Here is a 21,347-nt window from a genome sequence, read left to right on the forward strand (position 1 = left end):
ATCTTAATGTGCATTAATAAACTAGTGGTGCATACAATAGTAGCTATTGGTGTACGTATACACACATTGGTCGAGACTGTTCGTGCGTCAATCGGTTTTTAACAAATAACCGTACGATAACGTCGTAACCTCTGTTATCGCCGTATCCCGGAACGTCTGCGGACCACGAGCGCTGGGATACGTTAGGTAATAACGACTCATACTGTTCGGTGCATTTACTACTCTCTATATAAACCTCCGACCAGCTTCGTACATGTCATTTCTCATTACACTTTGATGGCGACAATTAGCAACATCGCACTGTAAACTACCGCTCGACCGCTCATATTTCACGAAGCTCGGACATTATTGATAACGTAGGTAGTGACGTTTACACGTGCGCTGCGGTTAAATGACATTTGCTTTGAAAGTTTGAAACATAACATTTTTGTGAAGGATAGTGTACGGTCGGCAAAATGTATAACAAGACGAGTGCGACGTTGATGCTGCAGACGATAATGGTGTTGATGGATAAACAAAATTCCACCGGTGTCACCAACTTCCCCGGCACTTTTACTGGTTCGTTTTATTGTTTACTCAGTTTTCTTACTTTCTAATTGTATCAAAAAAGTAAAAATGTTAAATTCATAATGAATTTTGAGCTCACAACTTTGCGTAGCTAGCAGACATGCTTTGCGCACTTTAATGAAGGCCTCATATCCAGTGAACTGCTGTGACTGTGGAATCAATTTGATTCTTAATTCTACCTATCTTAATCTTTAAACCCAATCTAACTTATGCGTTACGTGGCGAATATTTTTGTAGTTACTTCGAGTGGCAAAAAATCCATTCCCAATGTATCTTCTTTCTCCTGGATTCATATGTGTACATGAAACTCGTATTCCATATAAATAGACGCGATAGTGAGGTTCGAAAAATAAATTATCGTATCCGGCGTAAAAGAATATGTCATGTGTGCGCAAATTTAAAAGTATTCAATTACGCTGATAAGTTCCAATAACTGTTTTTATTGTTTCTATCTTTTGTATTTTTAGTTGTATCGTGTGGCTTCATTTCTGTATTGCTCAATTTCAATAAAGTTTGTTTCTAAAAACTAAATGATTTGTTTATCTTAAAGATGATGCGGAATTGGAGCGTTGCTACGGCGCTTACGGGTGCTTCTCGAAGGCGTACCCATGGACGGAAAACCGGCCAGATAACTATTTCCCAGTACCACCAGAAGCTATGGCTGTCCGGTGAGTGAGCCTTCTGTAAAACCTAGATTTTATCACGCAGTCAAAATATCTGCATTCAGATCTTAGCCTACGGATCAAGTTAGTTGAGCTGCAAGTAAGCTTCCAATAATGATATCAACAGTTCTGCACCCAAGTCTCGTCATCACAGCCTAAAATTTTCTCAAGTTGTGGGATTTGCCCATACTCACCACCCTAGACATGCGTGCTCATCTCCATGGAGATGCTGTGCCCATCTCCAAGAATGGCATTCAATATCAATTTGTTATACCGCCACCGGTTGGTCGCCAGAGCCTCATCCGTTTTCGCAGGGTGCACCGGCAGGTGAGGTTGGCAATTAGGGCAGAACGATGTTGGTCTTTTTTTTTAACGACGTCATAAATCATCAAATTACCCCTCCCGCTGTGGGTTAGTAGCGGTGAGGGAGTATCAGACTCTTACTGACTAAAAACCGTCGTGTTCCGTCATAGGCCTTTTATGTACCAGGGCCGCGGTAACTCTTTCGAACAATCCCGCAGTCCCAACGATGTTGGTCTGATCTCCAGTCAACCCAAGTCCCTTTTAGCTGAAATAGATTGTTACTATAAGTTACTATTGGTATTGGTCGGGCGGGTAGTCGGGTAACTAGGTTGAGGAGGTCAGTTAGGCAGCCGCACACTCTGGTACTCAGCTGCATCGGATGAACAGGAAAGCCGATCCCATCATGGTTGGATAAAGGCTGCACTGTACACAGCCTTTTTAAATAACGATTAAAATATTTAGGAGTGAGTACGTAAGTAGTAAGTACTTGAAAGCAAACTCTAGATATGCCTATTAGAAGCTTAAATGACAATGTATTTTTGAGACTTTTTACAACTTTGCTCAAAGAGGTACTTTTTGATCTGGTTGTGCGAATTAGTAGTTTGCTCAATACAAGTGTGAAACCGCGAAAATGGGTAGTTACATTCTTATAAATCATTAGACATCTCTCTGGCAGAATACTCAGTTATGTAATTAAAGTTATGTACATAGGAACGTAAAGCAATTTCTAGATCTCTCCGGAAAGAGGGCTAATTATCATAATGTCAGATTACCAGTACAAACACCAATAAATGTTTACATTACCGCACAAGTCCAGGAACTCGTATCTTCGTTGATTAACTTTCCTAACGATGTTACTAAAAGGAAATATGTAGTCATGGGTATTACCGAAAACAAAAAATATGATTATAGATTACTAGCTGTCCCCGCGGTTATACCCGCATCCTGAGGGATCTACTTACTAGGCTCGGATAGAAGTAGCCTATGAAGGACATAGACGTTCAATGCCAAATTTTATTTAAATTGGTAAGGTGGTTTTGGTAAGGATTAATGAATTGCAGTATTTTGTACACCTTAACTGCGTGAATTTGTAGACCGGCCAGTTACCAAGAAATTTGTAGGTAGCTATAGTATATAGATTCTACAAGCTTAATCATTCCTGTCGTTAATGAGATGCGCAGAGAACCTTATCATTGCAATTAAGCAAAGGTCAGATTGTAGGTGTGGTTTTCCAATGATGCGAAGAAATTATGTCATTTAACTCTTCAGATAACAGATGTTTATCATCTCACAAGTTGGCATCGATAAACGCAAAATCCAAAGACCTCATTAGTCGTATTCTGCGTATACAAGATCCGCTTCGTGTTTACTATCTTGTTAATATGTACAAGTCTGAGCACGATAAGGCCGGGGGCTCGTCCGTGACATCAATCAATCACGGACCGAGACAAAACAAATGTTTACGTCCCATAATTGCATAGTGACGTGTTTATCAACTATTTTAAACAATGTTTGTTTTTTGTTGCACTTTTAATTGAGTGCATCGGTTATTCGAGGTCTGTTGAACTTTGAACGTTGTTGACATGTACGTTAATTGATAAACTGATAATGTTGCGACGATTCTCACATAAATTACTGACTTGGTATTTGTAGGCATGCCTGATCAATTTTCGTGTTTTATTTTTAGGTATCCCGCGTTCACGAGGAGGAATCGAAAGATACCAGTGTTGTTTGAAACGGATAATAAAGAGAAAATAGCAAATGCTAATCTGGATCCTAGAGGACCTTTTTACTTTATATCTCATGGATTCTTGGAAGGGGGTCATAAACTTTGGGTAAGTAAAGCTCCTAGGTACAATGTCAAGTTTAGCCCTGAGACCGTACTCGGTGATGAAATTACCATAAATTAATTTAGGTATAGCATTTAAATAATTACCAAAACAATATTATCGTAGTGTATTCTTTGAAAAAATCTTATCGTACTTTTACACTTAAATGATTTAGTGCAGAGGTTAATTACTCAATATCACGAAATTAAGAAACAAAAAATCATCGCTTTAAATTAGGAATGAAAAAAAGTATAATTGCTAAAGTGCTACATAAACTCTTTTAGATACAAAACATGGCGGATGCTCTTCTAAATCTTCAAGGGAATGAGGCAGCGACAGTGATAGTCGTGGACTGGCGAGGCGGATCACAACCTCCTTACGGTCAAGCTGTGGCTAACATCAGGCTTATTGGCGTCATGACTGCTCATCTTATACATAATATTTATGTGAGTTTAGAAGGATACGTGGATAAAATCTAATTAGGTACTCCAGCCGAAAGAAGTCACCGCTGGACAAAGGCCTACCCCAAGGATTTCCGCTTTCCGCGGTTTTTAGCTACACGGGTATACAGTACCTAGTCAATAAGCCTGAGTCGATGATAAGGATAATGATTGTGTTCCATTATGTTCTTCATAGAGATGTTAAGAGCAAACAAAGGCTTCGAAATTGTTCGTAGCAGTTACCGTTTCCTTAGAACAAAAAGGGTTCTAGAAAGAATATTAGTGGGATCTGGATCCAAATTCTGATGTTCTTTTCCGCTCCATTTTCCCAATTTGCATCATCCCTTTAACAAGAAAAGTCATTTGCTGATTTTCCATCAGAATGAATACATAGAAAAGCCGAAGAGATAGTGCAGGTCACGAGCCGAGTGGTTCAAGGAATTATCGATAATCAACATTCAATTGTTATTAATCGATTCTAAAAACTAAGAGCAATTAATCGATTCTTAGTATGCTCTTTAATCATCGGCTGGATAAACTTTGCACTTCTAATTAGCTAAAGATATTATCTCGCAATACTGACTTGTGTTTTTTTTATTGCAGGAGGTGTTAGGTTTGCAACATATAGACAATTTCCATTTTATTGGACACTCTTTGGGGGCACATTTAGGCGGATACTGCGGTCATGCTTTACAAAAGGTAAGACAAAGCTTTTAAAGTAAGAATAAGCTTTACAAAGCTATTTCATTTGATCATTGAATTAAAGAATTAAAATATTTTCTTTAACTTGAGTATTACCTACATGCTTACCTATATAAATTATCCTTTATTTCCTTTTTCAGAGATTTTATTTGAAATTAGGAAGAATAACCGGCTTAGACCCTGCAGCTCCCTACTTCACCAAAACTGTAACTTTAGTACGCCTCGACCGATCCGATGCTAAGTATGTGGACATCATACACAGCAACGCAATGCCTTTGTACTTCTCTGGTAAGTAATTAATTAAAAATATTGTCACTAAATAATACCATAAATTGTAATTCTGATGTATTTTTTAAGTAATTATAAAAGCAATTTACCTTTCCGTTTCGGATGGTTTCCCAGCTAGAATGTATTCCAACTTACTACAATATTTTATTTTCGCTAATATAAAACTTGCAACATTAACGCGGGTATTCACATACAAACATTATTGTGGGCTCTCCAAAGCCAAGATCCAACCTAGAATTATGATGTGATAAATCCATATCAAATCCACTGACATAATAATTGATATAAATTGCATTATCTTGTCAAGATGTTTTTTATTTCTATTCTAAATTCATACTAATTTAATTTTACAGGTTTCGGTATAACCGAGCCGATAGGCCACGTGGATTTTTACCCCAACGGTGGGTCGACGCAACCAGGTTGCAAGCAAGCCAGTTCCCCTAACGGAGGTTCCAATGACCTGTCGTACCAACAAGTTGTGAAGTACGTCGGTTGTAACCACGAGAGGAGTTACGAGTACTTCATAGAGAGCGTGGCGCCATCTTGCCCTTTTATGGCGGTTCAGTGCGAGTCTTATGATGTGAGTTGACATTTAAATCATTTATTAAAAAAAACAATGTATCCATATCTGCGTGTAGTCAGAAGCCAGTCTAACCAATTGGTACGGGGTTGCCCAGTTAACTGGGTTAAGGAGGTCAGATAGGGCAGTCGCGCCTTGTAAAGCACTGGCCCTCGGCTACATCCGGTTAGACTGGAAGCCGACTCCTACGTAGTTGGGAAAAAGGATGGATAAGCTAGGGCTAGTTATTAATGTAATTAGTAAGAAACTATATTGCGTCTCATTCTTATGTGGTTATCTTAGCATTAATTATGATTAATTAAAACAAATAACTTATGTCATTTGGTTTGACGTCACAGCGTAATAAATTATCATTATTTATTTTTTATGATGATAAAATATTGGTTCATCGTTAATTCGATTTTTTATATACTTAAGTGTTTTCCATAATTTTATATTTTCCTTTTTTTCTAGGCATTCCTTGCTGGCAATTGCACGAGTTGTGATAAGCACCATTATTGCATACCAATGGGCTATCATTCGTACAACATCTACAAACGGTTACAAATGGGCGGTCTAGTCGACACCAACTCTAATATAGCTCTGTATGCTCTCACCGGCAATAATAAGCCTTATTGCAGTAAGTATTATTTTACCTAGATATAAGCTTAAGAATATTTGCTCGTTTTTAATATTACACTATGAGCCTTATACGCCAATTGGGAAGAGAAGTTGTACCTGATGGACCAACTAAATGTTTATGGCCCAACTAAATGTTTATATCCCCAACTACATTTTTTTATGTTCTGTTAAATGTGAATACTGTATCTGAATATACTTTGAGCTAAAGATCTTACGGTTTACCTAAGGATATTTTTACCTTTAACTATTTTCTCTTAAATTACAGGAGTCCACTACGAAGTGGTGATGAAAGTAGCGAACACAACAGCGAGCATTACTCACGGCCCAGAGTCAGGAAAGCTGTCCATTACATTAGTTGACAGAAACAACAATAAGAGTGACCACATGTTCTTGGATGAAGAACAGTAAGTTAAAACTTTTAATTATACATTTCTCGCAAAACTTGATGGCCATCTGCAAATAAATTCCGATCAACAACTACACAATTCACAAAATTCACCAATAAATATTAGTTGGATAATAAAACGTAGGTGAGGGCTTCCCGCCCATGTCAGGCTTTTTGTAGGACGGATAATCGAGCCGATTTTTTGTCGGTCGTTCTTATTAGGATTTTCTAATCGAGTTTTTGCAGAACATGTGCATAGCTTTATTATTATCAGTGGGTTCTATTTTTTTCCTACAAATCGGTCAGTGATTATATCGAACGTGGGCAGCCTAAACTTAGGCCATAGCAAATATTATGCTTGTCCACTTGTTTTCAAAAAGAAGCACTGAATGTTTTTTTTTACGATAAATTGGGAAATACCTATCAAAGTGATGACGAGTAAAATATGCGTAGTACGTTTTGTATCGAGTGCGTTTCGGTTCAATTGATGTTTTCAAGATAATGTTTGATAACACAAGGATGTTTATAATTATTATGAAACAATGTAGATAGGTATCATTATGTATAACTAATGAAAACAATTATGGCAGTAGGTCAATGTTTTTGTCACTTTAGTAACAATTGCAAAAACTTGACGCACTTTTAGTGTAATCTATATTTAGTACCTAAAACAATATTTTCAGATCTTTGATCCTTGATCTTTAAAAATTGTAAACATAAATCAGGATGTAGTGCAATGTTAATATATTGAAATACCTACAACTTTCAGATGCTTTATAAGTACTTGTAAGGGATGATTTATATTAGGCCGGGCCGTGTCCGGGGCTTGCCGTGCCGTGTACGTGGCTCGTACGGGGCACGGATGTGAAACGTTACATACATTTTGTATGAAGCAGCTTATATTACACCATGCATGATTAGTGGCCCGTCCGGGCCACAAACGACGCTCGTCTTTCGTAAGAGCCCGGACACGGCACGGCACGGAACGGCCTAATATAAATCAACCCTAAATCGGTCTTGCCATTCTGCACCGCGTACCTAATACCTATGTACTAAATGCAAAAAAGTTTGATCGGAAGCCTCAATTCTTCTACATGTAAAGTCCCACTTAAAACACCAACTAATTAGTTTCTTATTTTAATTCCAGAAAGTTCTACAAGCCCGGCACTATTGAGACCAAGATGGTAGCAGTAAAGGACACTGGCCATCCCCCTATATTTGTGATCGTCGAGTGGAAATACGAAACGAATCTCTTCAATCCTATGACTTGGAGGCTGTTGAAGAGTCCTAGTATATACGTCGAGTATATGAAGTTGTCGTCCATTGAATATAATACTGAGTAAGTATGACTTTTTACATTAGCGCCCTTATAACAAAAAACTCAAATATAAGCCTATTTTTATCCGAATGCGGAAACTACTTACTTTGGCCTTTTTGTAGGTCAATGCCTATTGTAAAAAAGTCAGTCTATTTAATGACCCACTAATAAAAGTTGGAAACTATGTAATTCACATTACATTTATGACATAATATAAAAAATCTAGAAGTGTGCTACTGTTTCCTATTTCCTCATATTTTGATGAGAAGACCTTACGCGCCGTAACAACATTATGGCATAGATTTATGTAAATATATTTTATTTTTCAGTATCACGGTATGCCCGAAACGAAACAAGCCGGTCGTCGCTAACCTGCCTACGATTATGAAGCCAAAATACTGTAAATTTACAAAATAAGTTAACCTTATGATTTTTATGACAAAAGAAGAGATTTCATTGGACAGTTAACTTATTTATGACAATGCAAAACGTTTACAAAAAGTATTTTAATAGTATTTTAAATATTTACTTAATCTGTTAATTCTTTTAATATATAATTTAGAAAGTTTGTATGGATGTATGAATGTTTGTCACTCTTTCATATGAAAGCAACTGAAAGGATTTGGATGAAATATAGTTTAAATCAGAATAGCATAGAGGCTTTATATCCGCGTGTGGTAAGTTCTATTCTCGAAACGCAGCTGACATCGCATGCGGATGCTAGTCTAAGATAAATATAACAATAACTTTAAAATATACTTAGGTACTATGTATAAATTTAGGTAGAGGTATTTACTAATGTTAATGTAAATAAATGTTATACGCAATTATTAAAGTTTTTTTTATTTACTCTGCGAGAACTACAATATGTAAAGTTGTACTTGGTCTTAAATAATGATTGTTTTGTTTTTAATGTTATTAACCTGGTTTGTTTGTTATTTAATGTTATTTAATGATAAGTGATTTTAAATTATAAGTATGTAATTTCTAATTAATTTAATATACCAGTTAATTTATTAATGTATCTTTTGTAATCTTTTGTAACTTGTAATTCTAATTATTATTATTGTATTTTTTTTTTAATCCATTGTAATTATCATGTAATCAGTTTTTAATATTGTACATATTATATTTACCACAATATTTGTACAAGCGGTGTTAACCTATAATTAATTGTTACACAAGTGTAGGATAACATACATCTTGTGCTGTTAATGTTAAGGTGTAAACAGTTGTTGGTTAACCTCAAATAAATAAATAAATAATAAATAAAGAACTAACCGTAGTGCCGCCTGATCATATACCTATCTCGATGCGCCTGATAGGTGTGCCCAGGTGAACCTAATTTGAATTTGAATCGTACAGTCAGCGTCAAATAGTTCGTGACAGTCAGGGTATTCAAATAAATAGACGCAACTAAAAAGTCAATAATATCGGTACAAACAAAGTTTCCCTATTGTTGTCAACAATATATTCGCTCAAAAGGTCGAGACGTTTAAAACGTCATATAGATCGGTTCAGTCAAACCGCCATAAATATGGTTACAGTCACCCCGCCAAAGGTATACAAGCATTATAAGTGTTCAAAAATATGGAACACATTAGAAAAATGAACTTTACTGCTTTATATTTTAAATATTATTTCTCACGTCAACATTTGACAAAATGAAAGGGATAGAAACTTCTGCTGTCCTTTTCATTTTAAGCATGACGTCATAGACATGTCTTTTGTTTTGTAAATAATTTTGTGCATAGCCGTTTACGATAAGTACTTATATTTAAGCAAGAAATAGCCGACTGGAAATAGATGTAAACCTCATTGATAATGAGTATTAGTATATATATCTCATAGAGAAAGAGTGCTTATCTATGATTCAATAACATGTTCATGATGTCACAAATGTATATTGCTTAATACGAAATTATTTCGTATTTAATTTAACTTTTGTACTTAATTAAAATGACCACATTCCATATTAACGACAAAATGAGCACTTTTTATGAAGTCACTTTGGAACGTATAGAAAACTCTCAACGGGTGTAAAAATTAACAAAAACATTTTTGCTTTAATTATCTTTATTTATTTTTTACTAAAATCGTGTATAGCCACCCTCTGCTAGAATTACGTCAGAAAGACGTCTTCGCATGGATTGTACCGCATTATAGCAAAAATTGTCTCCTCTCATGGAATCCCAGACTTCTTCGACGTGAGTCCTTAAATTTGCGGTGGTTCGTGCTCGAGTACTGTCCCATACCTGAACCATTTTGCCCCACAAATTTTCGATCGGGTTTAGGTCGGGACTATGAGGCGGCATCGAAATTAATTCCAGGTCCATGTTACCATCCAAGTAATTTTGAACTACTCTGGAGTTGTGCACGGAACTGTTATCTTGGACAAACCTAATCCTTTCATGGGGAAAAAAATCCTGGCTGTTGGAAGCAAAACGTTTTCGAGGATGTCTTTGTATCGGAGGCCATTCATTCTTCCTCCCACTTCGACTAGCTCTCCTGGTCCGCTTTGGGTCATCCATCCCCAAAATCCTAAGGTGATTCGGCCACTGCGGTTGTTAGGGAGGACATTTCTTTCATCATACCTTGTGTTCGGTGTTCGGTATAGAGATAAGCGTCCCTGAGCAGACGAACAAAAAACTTTTTCATCTACAAAGATCACGTTCTCAAAATTGTAATTTAAATAATTTCGTGCGAATTGTAAACGCTGCGCTTTAAGCCTCGGTGTTAATATAGGCTTTTTAGCAGGAATACGATGGCGTAACCCATGTTCTCGCAGGCGACGTCTTATTGTGCTCTGTGATACACCAAATTCCACAGACATACTCCTGGAGTTGATAAAACGATTGCTAATAGCTCGCTGCACTATATTTCTGTCTTGATTTATACTCGTTTGACGTGGACGACCAAATGAAACATGGTTATGCAATGCACCATCATTTTGCCATCTCTCCAGCCAACGGTATACGGTGTTTCTCTAAATAAAAGAAAGAAAAAAAAAACTGAAGAGATGCGAATAATTCAATTCGATAGGTAACTCATCTAAAGCGATACTTACGGATATTCCCAATTCATTTGAAATATCTGTTACGGAAACACCTTCCTCCCTCAAATATATAATTCTGTGTTTTGTGGTCTCATTAATGCGATAAGTAGCCATATTTAAGCATGAAAAACTTATTTCTAGCTTGCTTTAATAGTGCACTTGACATTGATATGACTGATAGATAATATGACATGCAAATAATACTAGATTGCCTAAAGAGGTTTTCATGTTTGGGAAACCGTTTACTTCTAAAAGGGCGGCCGCATACTTCAGATTTTTGCGTCGGGTTCCCGATGCGGTTATCAAATCAAGGTACCCGAAGGCGTCAATTCCATAGAAAATATTCTTAAGCCGCACACGCACGATTCTGCCCGAATGATTAAAAAATCTAACGTCCGACCAGGATGCACGAGCAGTGCATCGGATCGACTCGACGACCGTTCAAGTAACTGAATCTGGTACCTGAAGGCGCACTCGCAGTACAATTTCTATGTAGCGGTGCACACATTCGGTTCGTTCGTACGGGTTTGTCTCCAGATGTCCAGGTCGCCTTGGCCATCGTGCGGTGCGGACGTACGTGGTGTAATTAATTGTCGAAAAGTATCCCGTATGTTTATGGAACATACGTCATGACGACTTAAACAATAAACAGACTTCGTACGAAGTCAATTCTATCGTTTTAGGTATTGTACAATCTCTGTGTATACCCATACCCAATAGCATCGCTTTCTTTTGACAAAAGAGTTGCTAATAGAAATTCGTCATCTCCATTATTTTTAAATTATTTTTTATTTTACAAGCATTCTTTGATACAATGGCCACAAGCTCTGGCATACTACTGGAGAGCGTAGAAACCGAATACAATCAATCGCCTGTACGTGGAACTCCTCCGATCGGGTTTCCAATTGGAGAATCGAATCAGGTACCTGACATGTACGGCCGTCCTTACATGCTAGTATATTTTTCTAATGTGTTCCATATTTTTGAACACTTATAATGCTTGGATACCATTGGCGGGGTGACTGTAACCATATTTATGGCGGTTTGACTGAACCGATCTATATGACGTTTTAAACGTCTCGACCTTTTGAGCGAATATATTGTTGACAACAATATGGAAACTTTGTTTGTACCGATATTATTGACTTTTTGGTTGCGTCTATTTATTTGAATACCCTGACGGTCACGAACTATTTGACGCTGACTGTACATGAACTATCAAACCTGCTTCAAGGACTTGGTTAGTTCAAGCCACATAGAAAAAGATTCAAAAGTCCAACATCACCATCATGATGATTCAAAAGTCCATGCTTTCCTTTTAATTTTATTATCACCAAATATCAGTAAATCTCTTCAAAATTGTTGGGACTAAAATTATCAATATCGAATATTATAATTTCTTTTGGTTCCTAATAGAACCACTTCACGCACTCACTAAAAATCCACGTCTATAATATGTTATGTTTATCCCAGTCCTTGCAGTAGTTCTCACACTGATATCTCAGGAAAACGGCTAGTTTCTACTAAATTGAATTATTTTTTACATAAAATCTTCGTATAGTTTGAAAACAAGTTTCAAAATGTGGTTTTAACTTTATTAAGGGGTCTATTTAGTAAACCATAACTAAATACTTTTATATTAGTCGATTAAACTTGCTTGATAGGCACTACACTAGTCGTAATCTATTTGACATTTCGCGCTGACATAACGTGACATTACGTTACGGATGTTGATGCTGTTGTGTTATTGAATTCTTAATCATAATTCGACTCAATACGTAACACATAATATTTCGTTATATCATCACAGTCCGCCATCATAACCATATTGTAACTGCAGTTAGTGCTATCAGTTAGTCAGCATGGGTGATACGAGAAAGAAGAAAAAGTTTTACTTTCGCAAACGAAGAAACAAATATTTCTTGGAACCCGGCTTCAGAGGCTTCTTTTGCACGTGTAACTTTAGAGAGAAAGACTGTGTGAAAGAAGTGTATAACCTTTTGAACGAGTATGCTGGGAAGCTGTATCCGGACCTGGGCCTGGAACAGCCGTCTGCAGTGCCCGAGTCCGCCGCGCCCGAGGACAGGTCGGACAGCGAGTCAGAGGATGAGACTGACATCGGTGACATGCTGAAGCGCGAAGTGGATTCCTTGAAGAAAGATTCTCAAAAGTCGCTGAGGCACAAAAGATTCCAAGTTGTGGAAACAGGTGCATCCAACTGCATTTTTGTCAAAACAAATCTTCCTAGTCCAGAAGAGCTGACCACAGCCATAATTAAAGATTTGGTGACAACAAGGCTTTCCAAGACGCGCCATGTGTTACGCTTGTTACCAATCATGGCTACCTGTAAGGCCAACTTACCAGACATCATGGAGTGTGCGGGCAAACTCTTTGATAAGTATTTCCTGAAGGAGTCTTCATCGTTTGCTATCATCTTCAACAAACGCTTCAACAGCAGCGTGTGCCGGGAGCTGATCATAAAGGAGCTGGCAGAGATGGTTGTCCTGAAGAATGCCAACAACAAAGCGGATTTAAAAAATCCTGGGCTTTGTATAATAGTGGAAATTATAAAGGGTATATGCTTACTAAGCATTGTGGACAATTATTTTACTTATAAAAAATATAATTTGAATGAGCTGTCTAAAGACGACACATCAAATGATTCCGAGGGTACTCAAGCTAAGAAGTTTAAGAGTAGTGTGACCACTCCAACTGAAGAAAAGAAGGATGCAGGCGTCATCAACTTAGAAGTAACTTAGATAATTCAAATGCTATTGTTATACTTGAAACTCAGGTTATCAATAAGCTGACCATTAATGTTAAGTCTTTACTTATATTTCTACTCTACTTAATGTATTTGTAGTCCAATTTCTAGGTACTACCTAGATCTTCGATACCAACTCTTATACCAAAATTTGTCTTATACCTAAATTACTCTAATTTTTCATAAATTATTATAAACCCTTATTAAATATACATGTGAACTGATGTTTGGTTTCTTTAAACAATGTCCACCTCATTATAATGCTGTTTTTATTGATGGTTACGTAAAATAATGACTCGAGGTCGTGGTTATATAAGTGGGCGTAATAACGAGCTGTTAAGTAATTTTATGATACCTACATAGTACCTACTGTCGTTACATAATCAACAAGCGACAGGCTGGCGGGCTGGCGGGCTGGCCGGCCGGGAGGCGTCGACATGTGCGCGCGCCGGCAACACGTGTTACAAAACATCCTCTGTTCGAACTAGATGCACTCTAAATTTGACCTACATTATATTATTAACCTTTATTTTGCAATCAATTATTCCCGTTGTTTCATATAAATCATTAATGTTTTGGATATTATTGTAAATCACCATCTATCCCGTCTAGATTCCCGTCCCATAATTTAATGTAAGTGAACGACAACAGATGTCTCTTATTGATAAAAGCCTTCTTTGTAATTTAACGAGTAATATGCTTACAAATAAGAATTATTAACTATCTTTAATGAAATGAATGAAATAATTTATCGATAGTATTTAACATGATAGTTTACTAGTACCTATAGTTACATTCATACATAAAGTTTTGAGTACTTGTAAGTAAAATTGAAACTACTAGATGTCGCTACTTGTGAAATTAGGAACGATAGATTCCATAAATTAAGTCCATGAACTTAAACCACTCGTTACTCCAGTGTATGTCTAAAGGTGTACTTTTAGTTATATCGTGCAAAAATTCAATAATTAAGGTTGTAAGGAAGTACTTACCGTTTGTACATAAACTATATATAGCTATGTATAGAATATATTCTATAGGTATACTAACTATAACTATATATAAAAGTAGGTTTATAGGTACATATATAGAAGGAGTACAAAAGGAAGACCTACGTGGTCTGGGCCTTGCCCTGTCCCTTACCTATGTACTTCCCCTATATAGATACCGTTATATAGGTATGCTCCCCTATATCCTATATCCCTCAATGTCATGTGAATATAGCCAGGATGAATCCGCCCCTAGGCATCAGTGGTACTTTAAGTGATCACGTGCATCGACTTATCTCAGGTGCTGATCGCAACGATCAATCGCAAATTAGTTTTTGCATCGAGTAGCGACTAATCGCAGCAACTAATCACAACGACTAATCGCAAAGCGTCCACTATGCATTGATTTTGTTTTGTTTTTAGACTAAGTAGACAATAAAATCCTCATCAGTTTCCAAGGAAGTACCTAGGGATTTCTAACACAATATGCTGCATGCTACAGGTAAAAAAAGCTGTTCATTTAGGTACAGTTAGCCCGTTGACAAAAATCTAGAATACACTCGAACTATGAATCATACCAAGGCAAATCATACTTGTCTTGGGAACCCGATTAAGAAGTAAATACTGACTAGACTGAAGAATCGGAGCGATGACATGCCCGATAAAATAAAACAATGCATAAAATTCTCCCACTTACACTTTTCCTTCACGTCTTTCTAGGGCGAGCGATATTTTTCCCGTGTGAGTTGCAAGTGCGCTAGTGTAATGGGCTATTTTGCACTATTACCTAACTAATCCCAACAATTTATTTGCGTTACGTGACTTATTCGGAATCGATGTTCCTTGCACTTTATAATGGAATGGAACTTTCCTCTTCCATACGGGAAATACTTGGGAAACTTTTGCTTACGTAAGTTACGGTAAAAATGTATAATGCAGAGTTCTTATTTGTTGTCTTGTAAGTGTATGTTGTCTTGACAGTGATTTTGTTGCTCCAAGCCATGCTATTAAAGTTCATTAGCTTTCGTTCCTTTGAAACTCTGTAATCGATTATACCAAATTATAATTAGATGCGACGTAGACCTAATTATCTAGCTTAACTTGTAGGTACATAATTAGTGTTTAATCATCAGTAATTAGGTAACACGGTACATAGGTACTCCTATTTTTATAGACCCTGAGTATAGCTAAGCCAGACACTCAGCTGAGCCCTAATTTCGTATAACAATAAATAAGAAAGCCTGATAATTTAAGTATCTACTAACATCGGTATATTTAATGGAGGTAGATTAGTACATTACTAATTAGGTTCTCCCTATTTCATTTAAACTTTTTTTACCTGTTTCGTCCGCACTTCAGTTTAAAAGCAGTTTTCTCTTTCCGTGGAAGTGCAATGACAGAGTTAGGTGCCTACCCTCCGTCAATAATTGTTTGTTAGAGTAGCCAATTAAAAGTTTGCAAGGGCTGCCGCAATTGGAATTGAGCCAAATACTTCTGTAATAAATTGCTGTCCGTGATAAGAATACGCTAACAACATAATTTGTTCTTTCATAGTGTGCGGGCATGAAAAACTTTAGGTTGTGGAAGGTAATGAATTCCTGATGTAGACCCGCTGTAAAAACGCCCGTAATGGATTGATGCCGTCCTAACTTTCTATTTACTTAGCGGGAATGCCGCGCTTATTTAAAGAATGAATTACATGAATAAAAATGTTTGTATGAGTTGACCATTTGCCATTGCATCGTAATGTTAATTTTAGGAGAAATAAGGACTAACTTAAGTTTCTTTTACATGACTAAAGCACCTACTAGCACAGATTTCTATAATAGTTACTAATTTAGTAAATCACAATATACATGGATTATCCATTATTTTATTTAGATTCATATCCTGGTCGGTCAGATTCATATCGGTCCTAGCGGCAATGGACTTCCAATTCCACTAATGTTTTCTTACTTATGTAGGTACATAAACTATAAATGAATGAGTAAAATTTACTTTTACAAAACCGTTCCATTCAGTTATAGCACAAAACACATAGGTACAGAAGTCAATCTCATGTATGTACTTCACTTTTCATGCCTAAACTCGGCGGTCGCGCTAGGGTCGTCAACTTTTTATGCGCATAAAACTAACGTGGTAGTGGTACTCGTATCTAATTATTTGATTTATTGTTGAGAATAAAACAGGAAAAATGAAATATAAACCAATAATAATAAAATATTTAATGTGGCATACATGAGGTTAATAAACACTTTCAACGGAAATTCGTTTGAACGAGATACCGAACTTTTTCAGAAACCGCAATTTATAATTTTGTTATTCATACATATACTTATAGGTACTTACTTATTACTCTTTACTTGCGAAAAAAATATTTTTGTATGTAATGGGTTGGTACAGTCTCTGATCTAAGCTTGCTTCTACCTACAGAAACCTTGATTTGCGAGTTTTATTTCGTCTACCTTACAACATACTCTCGCCATGAATTATCAACTCCTACTACTTAGTAATAATCTTTGAGGGTAGGTTGGGCGGTTCGCCTGGGCCGACACTAGCAAAACTTATTACGGCATTGGGCCAGAGGCCGCCAGGGCGCTTACCTACCCACCTAACTGTACCTACCTACTGCGTTTATTAAAAGAACCATCGAAATATGAGAAAATAAGTAGGTCCATACTATAGGTAATACGGCAGGCAAAAAAACGACAGTCCACTGTTTATTGTTGTATTAAAACAACCGTCCACTGAACAATTACATATAATACGACTTTTTTTGTTACTCCATTATTACTTTTTCTTTTGTTATTAAAATTAAAAATATTACAGTCAAATTATAGTTAGGTAGGTATCAAAACGCGTGCACATTTATCTACCTTGTGTGTGACGCGCGTATCTCAAGAAAACGGCAGCCCCGCTCGCACTGTTTTGAGTTGTTTTGAGACAGCGCGTCTGTGAACACGCACACATAGACACCTATGTCTGCGTGACTCGAACGCGCTTTATATGTAGATTGACTTCTGTACCTATGTATTTTGTGGTTATAGTTCCATAAAATTTAGTGGCAATCCAAGTGCACCCGGTCAGTAGGTGCTCATGCTCAGCTCAAGCCCGTGACGTACTGCGAGGTCGTGTCGAAGATATTCCTACTAACATTCGAGATGAGTCTAATTCGCATCATGCGGCAGTGGACATCAGCTAATGACATCCCCTGACGGTCGTTAAGGCTGGCTCCTCGTTTTATTTTTTCCCTTGAGTGACTAAGTCAGCAAGTTTCCTTTTTCAACGGTTTCGTTTTCAGGAACTACTGAAAATTCTGCACTGTAATTTGAAGTATTTTGCAAGGGATATTAATTTAAAATTGACGACTAGAAGCTGCATAATTTTAACGTAGTTCTGCTATATATCTAATAAATATTGGTGTATTGGTATCCTCATCTGTAGGTATATGCGTATGTTCTACAAGTAGCTATGCATTTTACACTAACTATCCAAAAGATTCCAAATAAAATTTCTAGTCATAAAGAAGTCTTGTGCCTGGCTATACCAAACAAATAAATCGGTAAGCTCTTACTGTCGACAACCTTAGAGGTAAGGAGTTCGGTCGCTTCCTAAATGTTAGTGACTTAATCTTGGAGCCGCCAGATCCCGCTTCCCTCCACAAGGATTGCATTTCACTTTGATGTAGCCAAGAATCATGTGTGTACAACGTTGTTAAGTAACACAAAAGCTATAGTTTCCCGGACACATTTCTAGGAAATGCTTTGAAACGGATAGGAAGCTTGTCAAAGGTCTTGGTCGGTATAAACACAAATGCACAGTCTTAACATAAAGTTAATCTCCTTTTTATTGTTCTGTGGTTCTACTTATAGCTAGAGTTGTGGATATGTAGTGTAACTTGTATGTACATTGATTTGTCGAAATCCACTTACACACACTTAATGTGCAAGCTCAGTTGGAGGATATTTGCATTTACTTTGGTTTTCGTGGAATACTTACATCAAATATTATAAATACCTATACACTGTTGCCTATATATATTTGTCCATTACAATTCCATAATCTCCTCTTACGATATCCAAAGGATGAGATCCGATTTTCTACTTGAAGCATCGATTTGTGTCCAGGTGGGATAAAGAAATCGGATCCCGATACAGCGCCCAGTGACTTCTTTTGGGAGGATGCCTATTTATTTCGTTCGTACATAAACCTCTTGTTAAAATGTCTTTCATCTATTACGTATTCCATGTTTCGAAAGGAAGCCCTTTTTCGGTAAGTATTAGTTGAGAACGTAATATAATATTTCTATGATCACGATCTGGCTCGCTCAGTATGGAGAGTTTGTATCCAGAGTATGAGCTACACTTAAGCTTGCGCCCGGTCTGGCAGCGTTGGAATAACAAGCACAAAACGGACACCGGCAAATCCAACCCAAGTCCCGGATTTGTAACAAAGTACGGCTTATTCCGCTCACTTCTACATAATATGGCCGAAACACTTGGAGCGCAGATGCTTGCTGCAGATTTTCAATGTGGTTTCAATTTCTTAGCGTCGTCTTTTCCCAGATTTGTGCGAGGTAAATAACGTACGTACGATGTAGGTTAAACATGTCAGACACTCGAACATTTTGCCGGAGTAAATTTTGTTTGCTCTTCAGCGTGCACCTACTCGTACTGTGGATTTTAATTAGATTATAATGTTTGGCATGTGCTTCTGTAGGTTTACGCTAATGCTTGTCAGACATGTCTGTTAAAACCATGAGTTATGTATGAGGTTATTCATTTTACTAACTTAAAAATTTAAAACGTTATCCAACAGGTTGAGTTATGTTTGTTTTTAATTTCCAAACGCTCCCAAAATGTGTCACTTTTCCAAAAATATTAATCCTATATAGGAAACCATTTATGCATACCATTACGTCGACTGCATGATACCATTTTGCGTCACTCTGGGAAAAATTAAAAACGCTTTCCAGTAATAACGTCACACCACAATAGGGTGAATGGGAAGCACGTGCAATTTTTCACTATAAAAGTAATATAACCCAATTCAGCGGCTTTACATCGCGACAGCCGGCCGCCAATTACCAGCCGGCAATTTGTCGTGTCAGCCGGACAGCGGCGCGGATCGTGCGGCAACATGACACCATCAGCAGGCACCTCGCGCTGTACGATCATGATCCGGCCGCAACGTCGATATAAACCGACCAGGTCACCCGGATACACGCGCTCCTGTGTTGCAACTATTTCTGAAAGCTCCGGTACATTTTTTAAATGTCAGCTTGAAGTTGGGGTTTCATAAAACCTTTCCTAGCTATTCAATTCATAAAATCGTTGTGAAGGACTGTCCAGACTGTATGGATGATGTTTTTGCTTTGACATGACTGAATCGGTGTGTAGAAAGTAGAATGTTGCTTTGAGGTATATTTTTATGGGGTTGTAAACTTGAAATGTCGGAGTTGGTAAATACTTAAATAAAACTTCTTCCTATAATATGACTTTATTAGTAGAAGGAACATCTGGTTAGATAAGTATCCAATTATGGACTTTTTCATTCTTTTCTGTCTTTTTCAAGCAGGTTTCCAAAATATAGTCTTGCGAAAACCATAATCTGATAACATTAAGCACCTAGAGAATAGAGCCAACCACGACATTCAATGCAGCTGTGAATAATTATACTTAAAATGACACCATTTTAAAAAGTTCGCAAGCATTTCTTATAAAAATAGTCTCAAAAGATTTGAGCACAGTAACAAAAGAAAACTTGCTCCAACTAGTCTTCTTGAAGTTCTCCAAGTTTATATAAGAATGTTATCGTTCTGAAGTTACATAGGACTTGTCAGTAAATAATTCTTCTTATTATGGTAATATTTCTTAAGTACCTATGTACCTACTTAGCTTGGCGATTGTACTTTTTTGGTGTTATATTGACCTGACTGCAGTCTTAATGTCATGCGTATAAGTATATCAAGATGAAGCTAATATAATATAAATAAAAGGGTTGTAGGTGTGTTATCAATGGAAGAGCCGGTGGCCAAATGTGTTTTTTTTCATCAAGGTATTAAAATAAGCTTCAGGAAAGAAAACAGTATAACAACAAAAAGCATTTACTTGCGAGTGCTCCATATTTCTAAAAATACATACCTACCTAAATATCAGTTTTATTAAAAATAAATATAGTGAGGTTATTTTATATTATATGGAGTTGTGACCAGTGGGTGGTCCTCGTTCATCAATATCCGTATAGCCCGGGGGTTGTTTTGACATGGCCTTTGTCCACCGTCTTAGAATTACATACAAGTCACTCCCAGATATAATATTTTAACCCAAATAAAAATGTTATTAGATGAATTACTAGAATAAACAGATATAGGTACATTGTAGTTATAGTTGTTTTATTTCTCGGTATATGATATGTTATGCCGTAAACATCTATTACTTTGTATATTACTGGATACCCTATCAACTCGCAGGTATAGATATTGACCCTTGTTCGCGAAAACATGGCGTATAGCTTACAGGCATTCTGAGAAATGGGCCATGTACGGGCATTTACATGTACCTACACGGTTATAGGAGAATAAATCACAATCCAAGTTTACTTTAATTCCATGTAAGTACGCAAACTATTGTTCATAATAAATCTCCGCAGCGCCGACATTCTCTTGCTTACACATTTAATTTGAAACATCTTTTAGTTAAAACTGCGGTGGAGTGGCTGTTGATATTATGAAAGTAAATTCCCCGCACTCGCTTTCTTCAGGAACACAAGACAAAAACATTTGCGGTCGCGGCGAGCTTCGTGGTGCATTTGCTTCGTAAACTTGGGTGCAGAAGAACGTAGC

General features: G+C 37.0%; 2 protein-coding genes across 2 annotated transcripts; both read left to right on the forward strand.

Moving 5' to 3' along the window:
• The first annotated feature begins 16 nt into the window (after positions 1–16).
• On the forward strand, positions 17–8,530 carry LOC110375221 (pancreatic lipase-related protein 2). The gene is made up of 11 exons (XM_021333268.3): positions 17–558; positions 1,118–1,235; positions 3,220–3,367; positions 3,646–3,807; positions 4,405–4,500; positions 4,644–4,791; positions 5,145–5,371; positions 5,825–5,990; positions 6,258–6,396; positions 7,525–7,716; positions 8,025–8,530. Exons 1-11 carry the CDS (start codon positions 456–458, stop codon positions 8,110–8,112), a joined length of 1,587 nt encoding a protein of 528 aa, XP_021188943.2. The 5' UTR covers positions 17–455; the 3' UTR covers positions 8,113–8,530.
• Positions 8,531–12,443: 3,913 nt separating this feature from the next.
• On the forward strand, positions 12,444–13,738 carry LOC110375222 (THUMP domain-containing protein 1 homolog). The gene has a single exon (XM_021333269.3). The coding sequence runs from the start codon at positions 12,613–12,615 to the stop codon at positions 13,507–13,509; it is 897 nt and encodes a 298-aa protein (XP_021188944.2). The 5' UTR covers positions 12,444–12,612; the 3' UTR covers positions 13,510–13,738.
• Positions 13,739–21,347: the final 7,609 nt, after the last annotated feature.

The sequence above is a fragment of the Helicoverpa armigera genome, chromosome 4, assembly GCF_030705265.1.
Source record: "Helicoverpa armigera isolate CAAS_96S chromosome 4, ASM3070526v1, whole genome shotgun sequence".
NCBI classification, from domain to species: Eukaryota; Metazoa; Arthropoda; class Insecta; order Lepidoptera; family Noctuidae; genus Helicoverpa; species Helicoverpa armigera.